The sequence below is a fragment of the Diadema antillarum genome, unplaced genomic scaffold (genome assembly GCF_040938485.1).
Source record: "Diadema antillarum isolate AM-2024a unplaced genomic scaffold, OU_Dant_1.0 seq00000616_RagTag, whole genome shotgun sequence".
Taxonomy (NCBI): Eukaryota; Metazoa; Echinodermata; class Echinoidea; order Diadematoida; family Diadematidae; genus Diadema; species Diadema antillarum.
The window spans coordinates 540842-556277 of NW_027271540.1; the positions used below are offsets into that span (position 1 = coordinate 540842).

General features: G+C 38.4%; 1 protein-coding gene across 1 annotated transcript; it reads right to left on the reverse strand.

Moving 5' to 3' along the window:
- Positions 1-699: 699 nt before the first annotated feature.
- On the reverse strand, positions 700-15382 carry LOC139735965 (large subunit GTPase 1 homolog). The gene is made up of 13 exons (XM_071646720.1): positions 15223-15382; positions 14506-14632; positions 13666-13786; positions 12013-12099; positions 11331-11478; positions 10305-10475; positions 9516-9617; positions 7357-7458; positions 5743-5886; positions 4512-4635; positions 3893-3972; positions 1922-2074; positions 700-974 (listed from the first exon to the last, which is right to left on the reverse strand). Exons 1-13 carry the CDS (start codon positions 15319-15321, stop codon positions 759-761), a joined length of 1674 nt encoding a protein of 557 aa, XP_071502821.1. The 5' UTR covers positions 15322-15382; the 3' UTR covers positions 700-758.
- Between the last annotated feature and the right edge of the window lie 54 nt (positions 15383-15436).

Below are 15436 nucleotides of genomic sequence, written 5' to 3' on the forward strand. Positions count from 1 at the left end.
TTGAGCATGAGAAGAAACATGTCATTTGTACTGGAGATAGGTTGGTTTTTAAATTCACTGACATTAGCATCTGTGATGCAATGATTATTCATGTAATCCTTATTTACGGTGCCTGCCAGTTCATCTACCTGACAGTAAGTCTGGTATTTGGCAATGCTAACAGAAAAAGTTGGTTAATGTATTCAAAACAGCACAATAAAATGGATGCTTTACAAAGTGTTGATTGACTAACCACTCTAGTCAATTGATCTACACAGGTTCATTCTCAGTATGAATATGAGTTCCATAAATTGCTATGTTGGGTAAGCTGATGCATTATATCGCTTTAAATCAAGTGAATTGCCTAACAAACTGAGAAAAAGGAAAGGTCATTTGTACCCATGTGCACATGAGCTATCTCTGAACTGACTTATTGTGGCAGAATATCAAACATTACAATCACTGTACCCAAGACGTCATACAACGTTGACTTGCTGGAAATAACTATTTTCTCTTTTCTGACAAAAATGTTATATAAATATATTTTCACTGGAAATGGGACATTTTCAATTATTGTCACAAAGATAAGCATATGTACTAAAAAACAAACCTGGAATAAAACATGATTCTGCTTTGAAGACAATCATAGTTGCAGAAAGCTCACAAAATCATGATAGTCACTTTGTCCATGTATGTGGTAGTTATCATTGCTTTCTTTCATGATAAGTCTTTCTTTTCCAAAAATAAAAGATACAACGTTGACCTTTGACCTGGCTTCTTCATTTCTCATCCAGATGTCCATAGACTCTCCTCAACTTCTCCTTCTTGCCACGTTTCTGTTTCTTCCAGGGTTTCCCCATGACCCCGACCCCAGCCATCCCAGGGGCAGGCTGTACCCCAGCCATCCCCCTTCCAGGAGGCAGGGCCTTGGTATGAGCCACACTGGGTTTGCTAAAAAAGCTCTCATCAACTTTCTTCTCTGGTGATTTCTTCACCTACAAAAAACAAATAAGATAACATACAACAATTTCCTTTAATACACAATTATTGCGACAGAGTCTACCAAATTAAACCTATGTTTTGGTATGTGACTGACTGCAAGTTGTTTTTTTTTTATTTTTGACAACTGGCATATCCACTGACAAGCTTTCTTTGCAGATCAGAACAATTCCTTTCCAAAGATTTTTATTTGTAATCAAATCATCCTGTCAGGCTTCAGTTTGATGTTTTCTTTTGAAGGAGTATACAGCAGACTGGGTTTAGACTTAAATAATGGCAAAGTTTAAATAGACTGAATTACACAAATGTGAAAGATGATGGACTCTTCTTATTACACACTTCCTAGGACAAATAAAGTAGCATTAGGTTTCGAAAAACAGAGAAATACAATACAGTGCAATGTAATAAAACATTTGTACATATATACAGTATTTCTCCTACAACAAGGGAGCATATCACTTGCTTCGCAAAACTATTAAAGAGAAAAATCTTTATGGACTTTTGAAAAACTGTCAGAGATGGTAATTCTTGGATGCTCTAGAGGAGCTGATTCCATGGGTGTGGGGCAGAGCTGATTCCATGGGTGTGGGGCAGCAGCTGAGAAAAATTTATCTCCAGTACGGGTATGAGTCCTGGGGATAAATAGCAGGGTTTGGTATGTGGCAGACCGCATTCCTCGTCTTTCAGACTGAAAGCCTGAAATTAATTCCTTACAGTAACTTTGGAGTACAATTCTGGAGTGTCAGTGACCTATAGGACTTTGTATGTGATTTGCTTTTGCACAGTGAGCCACCATAATTATCAAAGAAGAGGTCATGTTTCTTGGCTAGAAAAACCAACGTTGCTGCTCAGTTTTGAGCATGTTGAAGGCCCTGAGCAAGGAAAGATATTTAGGGAGGAAAGATTATCATACTGACTAATTACATTAAGGAAGAAGACTTACTGTTTGACCTCCTTCAGTGATCATAGGCTTGTTGGCGGACTTCTTGGGTCGCGACCCTGCCTTGACCTCTCCGACCTCCTCACTAGGGAAATGAATGGACTCAAATTCCTCTGGGCTTACATCAGGAGGAGGCACACGATACAGGAGTTTCCCCTAAGAGGTCAAAGGTCACAGAAGGTCATCATTAAGAAGAATCAGAAGAATCAAACTAAAAGGTCACAGGTCATACTTCATGTGATGGACTACAGACTGTGTGGAATCACAGCTTTGTATGAATGTGACTGCACACAATGTATCTTTCTTGCTATATTACTTGGCTCCAATTTCACTTAGAATAAGAAGCAAACTCAGATGAAATCCACTTCACAATAATTCATGTCAATTCTTGGGCTTTTCCTTGTAACAATGTCTTACAATATCTAGACAGAATAGAATTACAGCCCAAGCATGATTGGCAATTCTGGCAAATATGGGAGACAAAAATGAAAGACACAGTGTGAAAAATTTGCTGAAAATCATGAATGCTAAATCACGGCAATGCAGTGACAGGATTTCAACTCAAACCAGCAACAACCACAAAAAGTAAACAAACCAAGTTACAGAAAAGTGTATTTGACATAGGATTACATTCAACAATATATGCTGATTTCTCAATCAGATGAAAAAGTACCGGTATCGATGATTTGATCAACAAAATTGTGCTTAAAAACTGATTTTGTAAGCTGACTTTGAAATTTACAAGTGTTTGTGTGAGGAATCTTTCACATGATGTCAAACAAACAGCAAATGTGGGAATGCATTCTCTGTTAAATTCCAGTGATTTTTTTTCAGTTTTACGACTGGGATATAAGATGAGCTGTTATCATGTATTCACACAGTCACCAGAGTAGACACTCCACCCTATGCATTACTTCATAAAGCTATAGTATACTTCCCCAGTGAAGCTGTTATATACGTATACATGTATTCTATTAGGCTGCTGTAGAAGACTCCTGTCTTTTTTATTTCTTTTTAGATTATACCCAAAACAGCTTAAAGATTTCAGTAAAAACAAAAACAACTTAATGAAATTCATACGTTATTACAAAAATGGGGAATGTAAAATAAAGATAAAGTAAACAGGAATCCCCAACTAGCAACCAAACTGCAGTGCAGGGATAAGTCTATTCTGTGGACATGGCAATCCTGGATTAACCTGACATCCACTTCATTTAATCTGACTAGTAAACAGTTACAGTTAGAAGCAGCTTGAGAAAAGAAAGCAAGTGTGAACAAGGCAAGTGCCAAATTGTGTCTCGCCCATTCGCGCACAAGAAATTAATATTTTTCTAACTCCCAGAAGTTCATTGACCCGTCTATGACCTTTGACCTTGTGGTGACCTTCAACTCCCCAAGGGACATTTACCATCCAAGTTTGGTCACAAACGGACAAAGGGATCAAATGTTATGAGCCATAATCGAAACGCGCCATAAAAACTTAATGGGCCCTGAAAATTTTTGACACCTTTCTGTGACCTTTGACCTTGTGATGACCTTTAATTCCCCCAGAGACATCTACCGTCCAAGTTTGGTCACAAACGGACTTAGGGATCAAAAGTTATGAGCCACAATCGAAACAGGCCCTAAAAACTTAACATTGGGCCCTAAAAGTTCATTGACCCCTGTAAGAGACCTTTGACCTTGTGATGACCTTCACCTCCCCAAGGGACATCTACCATCCAAGTTTGGTCACAAACGGACAAAGGGATCAAAAAACCTTGAGGTGCCCTTTATGTTTGGTAAAATGTGTAACTTTGTATAACCACTCTACCCTCCAAGTTTGATTGAAATTGAAATCCTCAGTAGAGAGTTATTCAAGTTTTTGCAGCGTTACGGACAGACGACGGACGGACAGACGACGGACGGACAGACGCCACAGGCGATCCCTTAGTCTCCCCACACCTCCGGTGGGCTCGACAAAAATGAACTCACATTCACATAATCCTTCAGAACAATTCTCGCTGAGCGGAAACAGTCTGGTACTCCCTTGTGTGTCATGAATCCTCGAACGTCTGACGAGGGAGAGAGATAAAAAACCCAACAAAACAATTAATAATAATAATCTCTTATCAAGAAATATATATATATTTTTTATATCTTTCAAGAATACTAGAGAGGGAAACATCTTTTACATCTATTTTAAACTGTTTGAAACAGCTCGTCTGACATCTTCATTTTTGAGCAAGTTCTTTAAATCTAACTGACTGGTATTCAACCATAAAGGTAAATAAAAAAGAGTTCATGGACCCATTTTACAAAACAAATAATGCTAAGGTTTGATATACTGCACAGATGTAGCTCACTCTCGGGTATTCACAATGTTGTACAACATCACGCGGTTGCAACTTGTGCATGCTACATCATTGTAAATACCCTCAATGCACTCTCACCTGTGCAACATTGCACAAGAGAAGGAAGGATACAATGAAAGAGGGTTTTTCTTCCTCTAACTGGCATTATAGTGAAGCTTTTGGTAAATGAAACACCACTGAAATAGCTTGGAGAACCGTATCTCAGTCAGTGGATTGGCAGACTAAGAGACATTACTTACAGGCGTGAGCATTGAGGAATTCCAGGGCTGTAGGAGGTCTGTCTGGGTCTTCTCCAGCTTGAGGTTTGATCAGGTTCATCCCATAGGTCAGTTCCAGAACTTCCCTTGGCATCCGGACACAAAGGTGGACATCAGTGGACGGTCAAGGAAGAAAAATGGGCTGTCTTGCCTTCTACAAACAAAACTTGTACATGGTACATCTCTTCATATTTTCTGTGTAGCTAGAATGACTCCTTATACACTGTATATCAGTAATACAAGAGCAAAGATGCGCTAAATCTCAACAATTTGAAAACTACGCTCTTGAGAATTGAATCAGGAGATGAACAAAATGCAGAATGAACATTACTACAAAGAATAAAGGTTATGAAGCAGAAGGATTCAACAGCACAGACTGTACGATATGAATGTCTTCCTACCAGTCAAATAATGATACACTGCCTTAAAAGTATGAATCAAAGGCCCTTTTACAATCTGGTTAACAAAAGTGGAGAAAAACAATGAATTTTTAAAATCTTTCAATCACTCTATCCTAGCGGACAAGCGTCAAATAAACTAATCAACAGATCTGTTAAAAAGAGCAGATACCTTGCAAACCATGTTATTCATACACATACCCTATACTACTTGAAGCTCAATTGCACTTTGCAAGCAGAGGAAAACTATTGTCTAGCTGAGGAAAACTATTCAAATATCCCGACAAGAAAAAATAATGGAGCAGTTGCAAAAAAGTTTGATGTATTTCAGTCGAAATGAATCAAGACAAACATAAAAATCTTATATGGTAAATGAATCTGAAGATTAAGGACTACTCTCTCTAGTCTTATGGCTGTGAGGTAGCTGAGTTGGTAGTATATCTGCCTTTCAATCATGGCTCAGGCTCGGATGCAGGTTCAAACCCATGTGAGTCTTACTGAACAATGTTGTCTGTTACCATGTGGTCCCTTCAGTCAAGGCAAAATGTGCTGTTCATCTGATAGGACATGAAATGGAGGTCCCATGTGTGAGAGAGTCACAACCCATGCACAAAAAAGATCCCACTTCATTCATTCATCGCAAAGAGCAGGGTGTATATCCCGACAATGTGGTCCACCCAAAGAACTCACACTTGGATTCCAAGGAAGACCAGCTATTGCAGCTGAATATGGACCATCCAGCCATCTTGCCAGATGGAAAATGAAACAAACAAAAACAAATACCAAATCCACAAGGCACTTTACAAAAAGGATATCAGAGAGACAGGAGCGGTGAAGTCCCTCATCTGGTCGATGGGGAGTATTCCGTTGAGGTACATGTCTGCTTTGGTGGTCACAAAGGAAGGCATCACTAGACCAGGACAGTCACACAGGCACAGTGTCGGTTCTACAAACAATGTCTGCATGGGGGATACATGGCATTGTGGGTCAGATAAATAATCATGGGACATACTGCATCTTGTGATGCTTGTATCTGATCATACAAATGGCATTTTCAAGTAAGATGTTTGGACATCGTTGTTCATCTTTCTCCTCCCAACGATGTCCGAACATCTTACTTGATTCTCACTCTATTCCTCCTTACCACTCTCTGTTCCTTTCTTTTATCATTTCCACTAGTACAACTTCAACTTCCAGCCCATTACTGTCCCCCACTCTTCACTTTTTGCTCTCCTTACAACCCCCATATGTCGCTTCCCTCTTCAATTCTCCTCTCTCTAGGCTCTTCTTCTGCCAAACAACGATCCGGTTAAGGACTTCATACGCATGGTATCACCGCAAATCTTTCTCCCTCATATACTTCACCATGCAAACCTCCAAGCACCACAATTTTTATGACATTTTCACTACACAGGGTTCCAGGAAGTCATATGATTTGTGGTCCTTGGTATGATATGAATGGAATATCACCCACCAAATCAGAACTTTAACTTAAATAAACCACGCTGAATAACAGCTTCATTTCAAGTCACTGACAGCAGAAGCTCAACCAAGAAGATGTACAGTTAACTACTGCTTTGATGCCCCCAAACTACAAGACTAAGAGAACTTACAGAAGTTTGGTGAGTTTTCAATAGCTACTTTTTCATTACATGACAACACAAATTAACTACTGAATTATTTCCATAGTACCATGTTGATAAACAAAGGTTTACCTACGTACATATCTCAATTTCAGGATTTAGGAAATTTCATTCCCACTTACTCACAGCATTTTCGACATCTTTTGGCTGTAAGAAGTTTTTCCCTCATGAGAAATGTTATAACACTGATTCAATGAGGGACAGTCCTTTGTCTACTGTTAGAGACACTATTTTTAACACTGGGAGCAATGATTTAAAAAATAAAATGTTTGAATTATCACACTTGATGCATATTCATGTATCACAAAACACAACCTACCATACACAAATTTTGCAATAAAGCCGAAAATATAAGGCGATATGACTAATTTTTTCAATAAACCATCACTGCAGGAAGACTGGAGATTTTCGTATGAGTTAATTTTTGTGAATGGCTGGATAGGATAAATGTCACCTGATTTTAATTTTATGGTCAGTCAAGCTGATTGAGCGAGTGTTTGAAACAGCTCACTGCTGATATGGCAGTTGAGGGCTTAGGCAGCACATACTACAGAAAAAGGTAATTTGTCCCCACTACGAAAGCACATTCACTCACACTGCAGGAGTAGTGAACATGAAGAAAACTATGAATAACATAGTAGTTACTTATCTACAATACACCTACCTTGAAATCAAATATCATTACAAGCACAAAATTTGCATGCTTTTATTTTTTGCAGTCAAATAATGTTGAACAAAATGTGTGAAAGTTCTATCTTTACAGTTTTCAAATGTTACTTAACTCACCTGAAAGTGTTTGGTCCTTCCTGGAGTTGCTGAGACTGGGACTTTCTTCTCCCTAAGCAGAGCATTGATGGTTGAACTCTTTCCCACATTAGGGTAACCAACCTGCCACAAGATCACATTTATATCAATCACGCCTCTGACAACAAAGTGTAGATGAAATTATCAGTTATAATCTTGTTATTTGATCATGATGAAACATTTTGACTGGAGCAAGGAGTCAAGGAGACTTGGTGGATAAGATCAAGATCTCCAAATCATGAGGTATTTGGTTTGAGTCCGCTGGCGGCATTTCTTGTCACCCTACATGTAAGCGAGTCACTTCATCCTAATTGCCTAGTTCTTCAGAGGGGACTAAACGCTGTTGGTCCTGTGGTAGCTTAATCATAAGCACTGTAAATGGTTCCTGAGTGGCCATGTTGAATAGAAACAAACATATCACCCAAAGCATAAAAGAGTTTGAGACAGATTAGAAGCTGATCACAGAAATCATTCGGTTAGCTGGGATACTTGATGAAATTGAACATCACTGCACAAATATGAGTCATACGTGAATAACATAATACATAATGCCAAAAATACTCTAAAAAGGAAAGAGTTCTAATGTTGGTACCTGGATTTGTCATGAAAAAAGGAGAGGGTTTTCCGTAAGTCTACAAATCAGGTAAATTGCATTAACAGAACTACAGTAAAACAGCATCCACACTCTTTCATTAATCAGAGGACAGTTTGCTTTTATCATATCAGTATAGTGATGCCAATGCACATTTTTTTTTGTCATTTTCATCTTTAAATACCTCCTTTATCATTATTTTCATGCCAACAGCAACGACTCTAATTTAACCAAAAGGTAGCACCTTACATTCATTACCTCCGCCAAGGGAGGAGGTTATGTTTTCGTTACCGTTGGTTTGTGTGTTCGTTCGTTCGTTTGTTAGTTAGTTAGTTAGTTAGTTAGTTAGTTAGTTAGTTAGTTAGTTAGTTAGTTAGTTAGTTAGTTAGTTAGTTAGTTTGTCCGTGTGCAAAATAACTCAAAAAGTAGTTAACGGATTGGGATGAAACTTGCAGGAAAAGTTGAAAATGACACAAGTAACAATCGATTAACTTTTGGTATTGATCCGAGAATTTTTGGGGAATTTACGAAGGATTTTTGATATTTTGGCAGGTAGGGTCAATGAACTTCGGAGTTCAGGCTGCGCGTATTTGAGGTTTGCCTGCGCGCACTAAAGTGCATGCTCTAGTTTCTGCTGGGGTGAGGCGCGCCGTGCAGCTGAGGGTTTATGACGTAACAAAGGCTTCTATATTGGGAAATCAGGCAACTTTCAGCACACAATGCTATAAGTACATTGTATATGTACGTACAATATAGGTGGAAATCACTGATATCTCTATGGAAGAACAAGATCAGTGGTGAAAATGATTTGCATGCTTGGCGGAGGTCTGCGCTCTCAGAGTGCTTCTCTACTTAATAATAAAATGATACAACCTCTGCTCTACTTCATACAGCAGTCCCAAATGTGAAAGGTTCCCCCCCCCCCAAAAAAAAAAATGATTACAAGTGGAGAATACTGCTTGCTCACCATGCCGATAGTTGTCATAGAATCATTGACCTTTGGCCTTCCATCATGGATTTCCTTCAAGAACTCCAGCAGCTTTTCACCTGTTAGGAGGTGAGACGCATTGCTAACCGGTGACAGCATCAAACTTTGGGTGGGATCTGTTTGGCTTCCCTCCCTGGATGCTTCTACTGACCCACCTGCCCTGGAAGTATTATCACCGCCATCATGGACATTACTTGACTCAGTTTGAGAGTTTGATTGACCACTTTCTCCCACTGGGGGTATTGTCCTTGCCGAAGTTCTTTCAGTCCCGTTATCATCGCTCGTAGTGTCCCTCTCATTATCATGGCTGGGTAGTGATGCATCAACATCACTGCTTCCTCCATGCTGCTGCTCTGCATCACCACCCCCCATTGCACCGGAAGAAGGCAAAGTTTCACTCAATTCTACCCGAGTCCTTTGAACTGAAGGCCTGTTATCGCTGGAGATGGTCAGATTGTCGGCTAATCTGGTCAGACTAGCTGGGCTGCCTTCACCTGCTGTGTTCTCATGTCCCTCATCTTCTTCTTGTTCATTGTCATCATCAACATCCTCCTCCTCCTCCTCCTCATAATCTCCTCCATCATCATCATCATCCCCTTCATTATCTTCATCACCACTTTCATCATTCCCTTCAGCTGTCACATTAACTGTCACTTCTGCCTCCTGTTAAGGAAAAAAGAAGAGTCATCGAAATGGATAGTATTGTTGGGCAAAACTTTAGCAATCCCTATCAAGACATGGGGTGTAAAAGCAATTTTGATTCAGATGGAAGGCAGAGCAAAGAGGAAGGTATTATTGCACATTATATTTTTTCTTTCAAAATAGGACTTGGTTAACGATGCTACTGACAGACATGAGATAATTGACTGGAAAATTACTGAAGGAAGTATCAGTTGATTATTGGTAAAAAATTTTCCCAAATCTGATCTGAAAAGATGCTCTGTACCTGAAATGAAAATATAGAATTGTCCTGCTCACTCTTTCCTGCTACAATGAGACCATATTGAATTTCTACCAAGCTCTTTGATTTCTTACGTACACACCTTACCTGGGAAATCATCTTTTTATTTCTCGTATGGCATAAAGTTATATATTCACTAGCAACAGTCGTTTTACTAGCAATAGTCGTTTTACAGTACATAGGCAAGCAGTTGCAAAGACAAAACTATCAAAAGACATACACTGACTGTATAACCATGTTGCAGAGAAAATAAAATGTGGGAAATCATCACAATATGTCATAAATAACCTTTCTGTTTAAAAAAAGATAATTAAGTCAAGTAATTTACAAAAACTGAAGAGTAACCTTATTTTGTTATCACTACTCACTGACTAACATTTGCATCTCACCTTTTTCTCCAGTCTCTCCGTTTCCATGACGGCAGACCAGAAGGCTACTCTGATGCCTTGTTGGGAGAAGTAGTCTGCCCATGCTTGCCTCTGGGTGGAGGTTAGAAGGTCAGCTTTGCTGATCAAAATCACATTTTCTTTGTTCTCACTCACCTCCTTAACATACTTTTCCTGAGGAGAAAAACAAATCAGTAATAGGTTTTGTCTTAGATTTCAAAGCCATTTATTACTTTCTTCCCTTGTTTTGTGACAAGTGCAACAATAATGTTTACATTTACATCTATTGGTACTGATACAATACAAATCAAGCATACAAACTGTGGGGTGTTACATATGGGTCATTCCATTGGGTTGGGGCAACCTTTGTGATGTATCAGAATTAAGAAATTATGACTAATCATGTGCTAAGTAAATTTATCGAAAGGAAATGTAGTGAAAAAAATGTGGCAAACTTTGTAAAAGTACTCAAACATTATTGTTTTTAAAACTAAAGACTCAAAATATTGTTTTGAATGTCATGTATACATATGTCCCGTAATGTACGAAAACAGAAACTGATTTGACAGCAAAACTATCATACATTACCGACTGAAAAAGGTATGAAGCTGGTACGGCACAACTATGTATTCACTAGATCAGAACTCTTTGATAGATGAATTGATCTCCAGTGTGGAATAAAATATCTCATTATCTACATATTTTTATTTATATTTATATATATATATATATTTTTTTTTTTTTTTTTTTTTTGGGGGGGGGGGGGGATAAGCAATCCAATGGAATCAACCATATTCCAAATACAATACACCAAGTTCCATCACAAATGAAACATATTTACCTTGCACCTTTACAATGAAGACTTCAAACTTTATAATGCAAACTGATGAATAATATACATCTGAGTATAACCACCACTACATGACGCAATTTAATTGCAGCGTAATGGCGTTACATAACAGCCATAAATATGATGATTGTGCCTGTACCAGTCTACAGTGCTTTCATGACAAAATTGGCCAAACTTACTAGATCGGTGCATCGGAACAGAAGAGGATTCCTTGCGTCAACGATCTGGACGATAACATCGCTCCTTTCTATAACTCGCCAGAGTTGTCTCCAAAAATCTAGATTCCTCTCAAAGGGTGTGAGCACAATGTGTTCTTTCTCCTGTAACCTGAAACATACAAAATACAAACATCTTGACACAATGAAGCCATCTCCATCACTCGCATCAGTGATCAAGACAGGCTATACAAAGTCTTTCAGGTTGTGACTCATAACATGTTTGCTTGTTTTGTCACGTGATTAGCACAGTAGAATCACATATGCACAACTCGTAAAATAATTCAACAAATATAGGATTTACATCATAGCAAATTGGTTTTGCTTTTATACATGTATCAAAATATGCATGAACACTTTCTGAGGCTGAACTAAAGATAAACAAAAAGCCTCTCAATATCTAAAAATATTATGATGCAAATTTTCATTACAAACCTGTGAAGATGCCAAAAAGAAATCATCAACAGTGAAGAAAATATACCAAGCTGAAAAGGACCATTTCAAACAGCTTTGACTCAATTAGTAAAGTTTAAGGGTATCAACCTCAACCCATTTCATATTTCATGACGTGAATTCCACGTTGTGTATTATGACATCATGCCACATCTCTTCCTAATTTCAAAACTTGCAAACAAACTTTACTCACACAGCCAGCTGTCTCCGCCACTCCAAGAATGAATCCTTCTCCTTCTGGTTCAGTTGTTCAGCTGTGGTGGAGGAATCCCATTTTGGTCTAGAAAAAAAGTTTGGTAAAACAACCACACACTTTAGAAAGCTCTCTGTTTTAAAAATTCCTCTCTGAAAATCTGAAAATATACATGTAGATGTGATAAACACTGCATTCTTGTTGTGCCAATTTACTATGTTAACAGCACCATACTTAATGATGGCACATAAGCTCTACCACAGGTTTTGTCATTTAATAAAAAAAAAAAAAAAAAAAATCACATACAGTTTACCTAGAGATGGGCCTTCTTTCAACTGATGAGAGTTGAATTCTTCCTGCCATTTCCCACAATCACAAACAGAAAAATAACTTTGAATTTGACTAGTCTCCAGAGGCTCAGAAAACAACAACATATAAAACTAGAAATGTCGCTATGGCGACTGGTATGCCTCCGCCATAATGCATGGTTCTCCTAATAGGTCTATAGTACAATGTCTTGACAATGTGTGATGACAGTTTCACACAATTGGCAAAATATTAAAATGACAGGTTTGCCACAAATGTGCTGAATGTTCACTTTCCTAGAACTAGGTTCAATTGGATGAATGATTAAAACGTTAGAGTGCAGGTATTTGGGGGAACTGATGATTTTTACTTGACTTTTGACCCTTTTATAAGTTTATGCATTGAGTAATTTTCAAGGTATTGAGAAAAAGTATAATTTCAGTATCAAATGGTAAAATAGTATTATCTAAACCTGGCCTTTGACCTTTAACCTCACAGTTCCAAAGAGAATCACTGTTAGGTAGAACATGCATAAATCTGTAAGTTTCATGATAATACCTTGAGTTACTTTTGAGATATGGAGGAAGAAGTGCAATTTAGCACTTCTCACTTGACCTTTGACCTTTTGGCAAATAACTTCCCACAGAATATATATTGGGTAATACATGCATACATCAAGTTAAAAAAAAATCCTTCAGGCATTGCATAAATATAAGGAAAGTAGTGATATTTTGAGGAGTTGACCTTGACCTTTGACCCCCTGACCTTTGACCCCCTGACCTCTGACCCCCTGACCTTTGACCCATGACCCCCAACTTCCCTAGATAATCACTGCCCATCGGTACATGCATATATACTAAGTTCCATGAAGATACCTTGAACCATTTGCGAGATATGGAGAAAAACATGAAATTTCAACCTTTCTTTCACAAAATAACCTGTGACCTTTGACCTTTGACCCCGTGACCCTAAAATCCAAATAAAGTATTATCCCCCCAGGATATACCCTCATACCAAGTTTGATGTAAAACCAACTCACGGTTCTTGAGATATCGACAAAAACAAAACGGGACAGACGTACGTATGGACGTACGTACGGACGTACGTACAGACGGACGGACGGACGACCCGAAAACATAATGCCTCCGGCCACTTCGTTGGCGGAGGCATAAAAAGAAACTTACTGCACAACAGCTGATAGAAGAGCTCTTTTTATCAGAATTGTTTCGATGAAACATATTACACTTTCATTTTCTATGAAGTCTTCTGTTGATGCACGACATGGGCTACAATAAGCAACAACAGTGTCTTTTGTTACTGTTCTTACTTTACTTTAGGATGTCTTACCGTCTGGGGATCTGCAAACATTGAATGTTTTCTTTCTGTGCTTCAGTGATCGCTATCGTCTCAGCAGCCGTTGGCAAACCCGTATGCTGTCCGGGGTCAATGACCTTCACATTTAGTCTCTCTGAAAAGAAAACACAAAAATGAAAAACAAAACAATAAAATGAAGCGAGAGTAGGAAATTAACAAGAAACAAGATTTTCCTTTTCTCAGCGGTTCATACACATTAAACACATTTCAAACATATAGATCTGTCAAACACAAGTAAGAGTAGGAGATGATATTTCCATACTCATAATACACCTGCCATAAAGTTTAAACTCATGTGATAAGTCTGCACAAACCCAAGGTTTGAATGTTGATCTTCAATAAGGCATGTCATTGTGACAATGTCAACCACAAATTCCTGACTACAACACTGACTGCTCTGCCAAAATTGATAGAAAAATAACAATCTCCACAGACGAACACTATGCCATGGTTATTTTTGTTTGCTAGTTGTATATTTTCAGAGCTGAAATTTGATGCACCTCCTGCATCATCATACTAAGTTGCAAAACTAAAATATACAGTATATGCACATCTTTCATTAACAACATTTGTTTGCATGACTTTATTCTACAGGCAAAATTCTAGAAACATGTTAAAGCTCAGTGAAAATTAAAAACATATCATCAGTTTTCATTTGACTATGTGGAAAAGGATATGAAACAAACTATAGCACACAAAATTCTTCTTATTGTACATCTGCATGTTTTTACTGTCCTAATAGAACAAAAGGGGTAAAACCAAGCTGCTATGAGAGGAGTGGGGAGAGAGAAACAGTTATTCAAGCCAACAAACCAGCAGTGAACTCTGTTCCTGCAAGCTCAGCAGTGGTAAGAAAGTCATCCAGGTTGCTCTGCTCTGTGACGGAGCGGAGGTTGATTCTGTTCCAGTCGTATCCATCATTAAGCTCACTGGTGTGCAACTAAAGAAGACGAAACAAAAGGAATTTAAAATGTTACAATTGATGCCTTCTGCAAACAGAATGTATCCATTTACAGTGGCGGATCGGGGGGGGGGGGGGTCACACTGCCTGGGCACCCCCTCTTTATTTTGGGTTTTTAAAAAAAAATGGGGTGGGGGTGCATGCACCAACGCACCCCCTTGTAATACTTTTGCAAAGGCGCTTCCCCTTTATGGAATTTCTAGATCCGCCCCTGATTTAACATAGAGATGTATAAAAGCAAGAGAATTATATCAACGAGCGGCAAAATCATAAATCTGAGAGCACTGTAATGTCTGACATAGATCCTAGGATTCCTAGCTATATTCCAAAGCCAGTCTTATCTATATAAAAAAAAAAAAACAACAGTCAACACACAATTGAATTATTTTCCTTGCCCTTCTTAGATGAATGAATGAAGTAGCTCTGTGAGTTATCAGACACGTGTCTATTAACTCCTTGGTAAGATGTAGCTAGGAAACATTTGTAGCGACTTAGTGTAAACAGATTTCCAAGGATTTCTAACATTTGTCGAGTCGTAGAAACTAAGAATTAAATTAAACTTTACTCACCCACGAGTCATAAACTTTGCTGCTTTTCGAATTTTTGCTCCGCTCCTTAATGATTCCTTTTCCCAAACTAGACGTTTGATTCCCCTTCTTCTTCCCCATTGCACAAATATGGATTAACACGCACTTCTTTAGATGGTGGCAACTAGTCGACTGGACTATACTGTAGTTGCACAAGGTGAAAATGTTACTGTCACCAACAAAGCAAACTCCAATA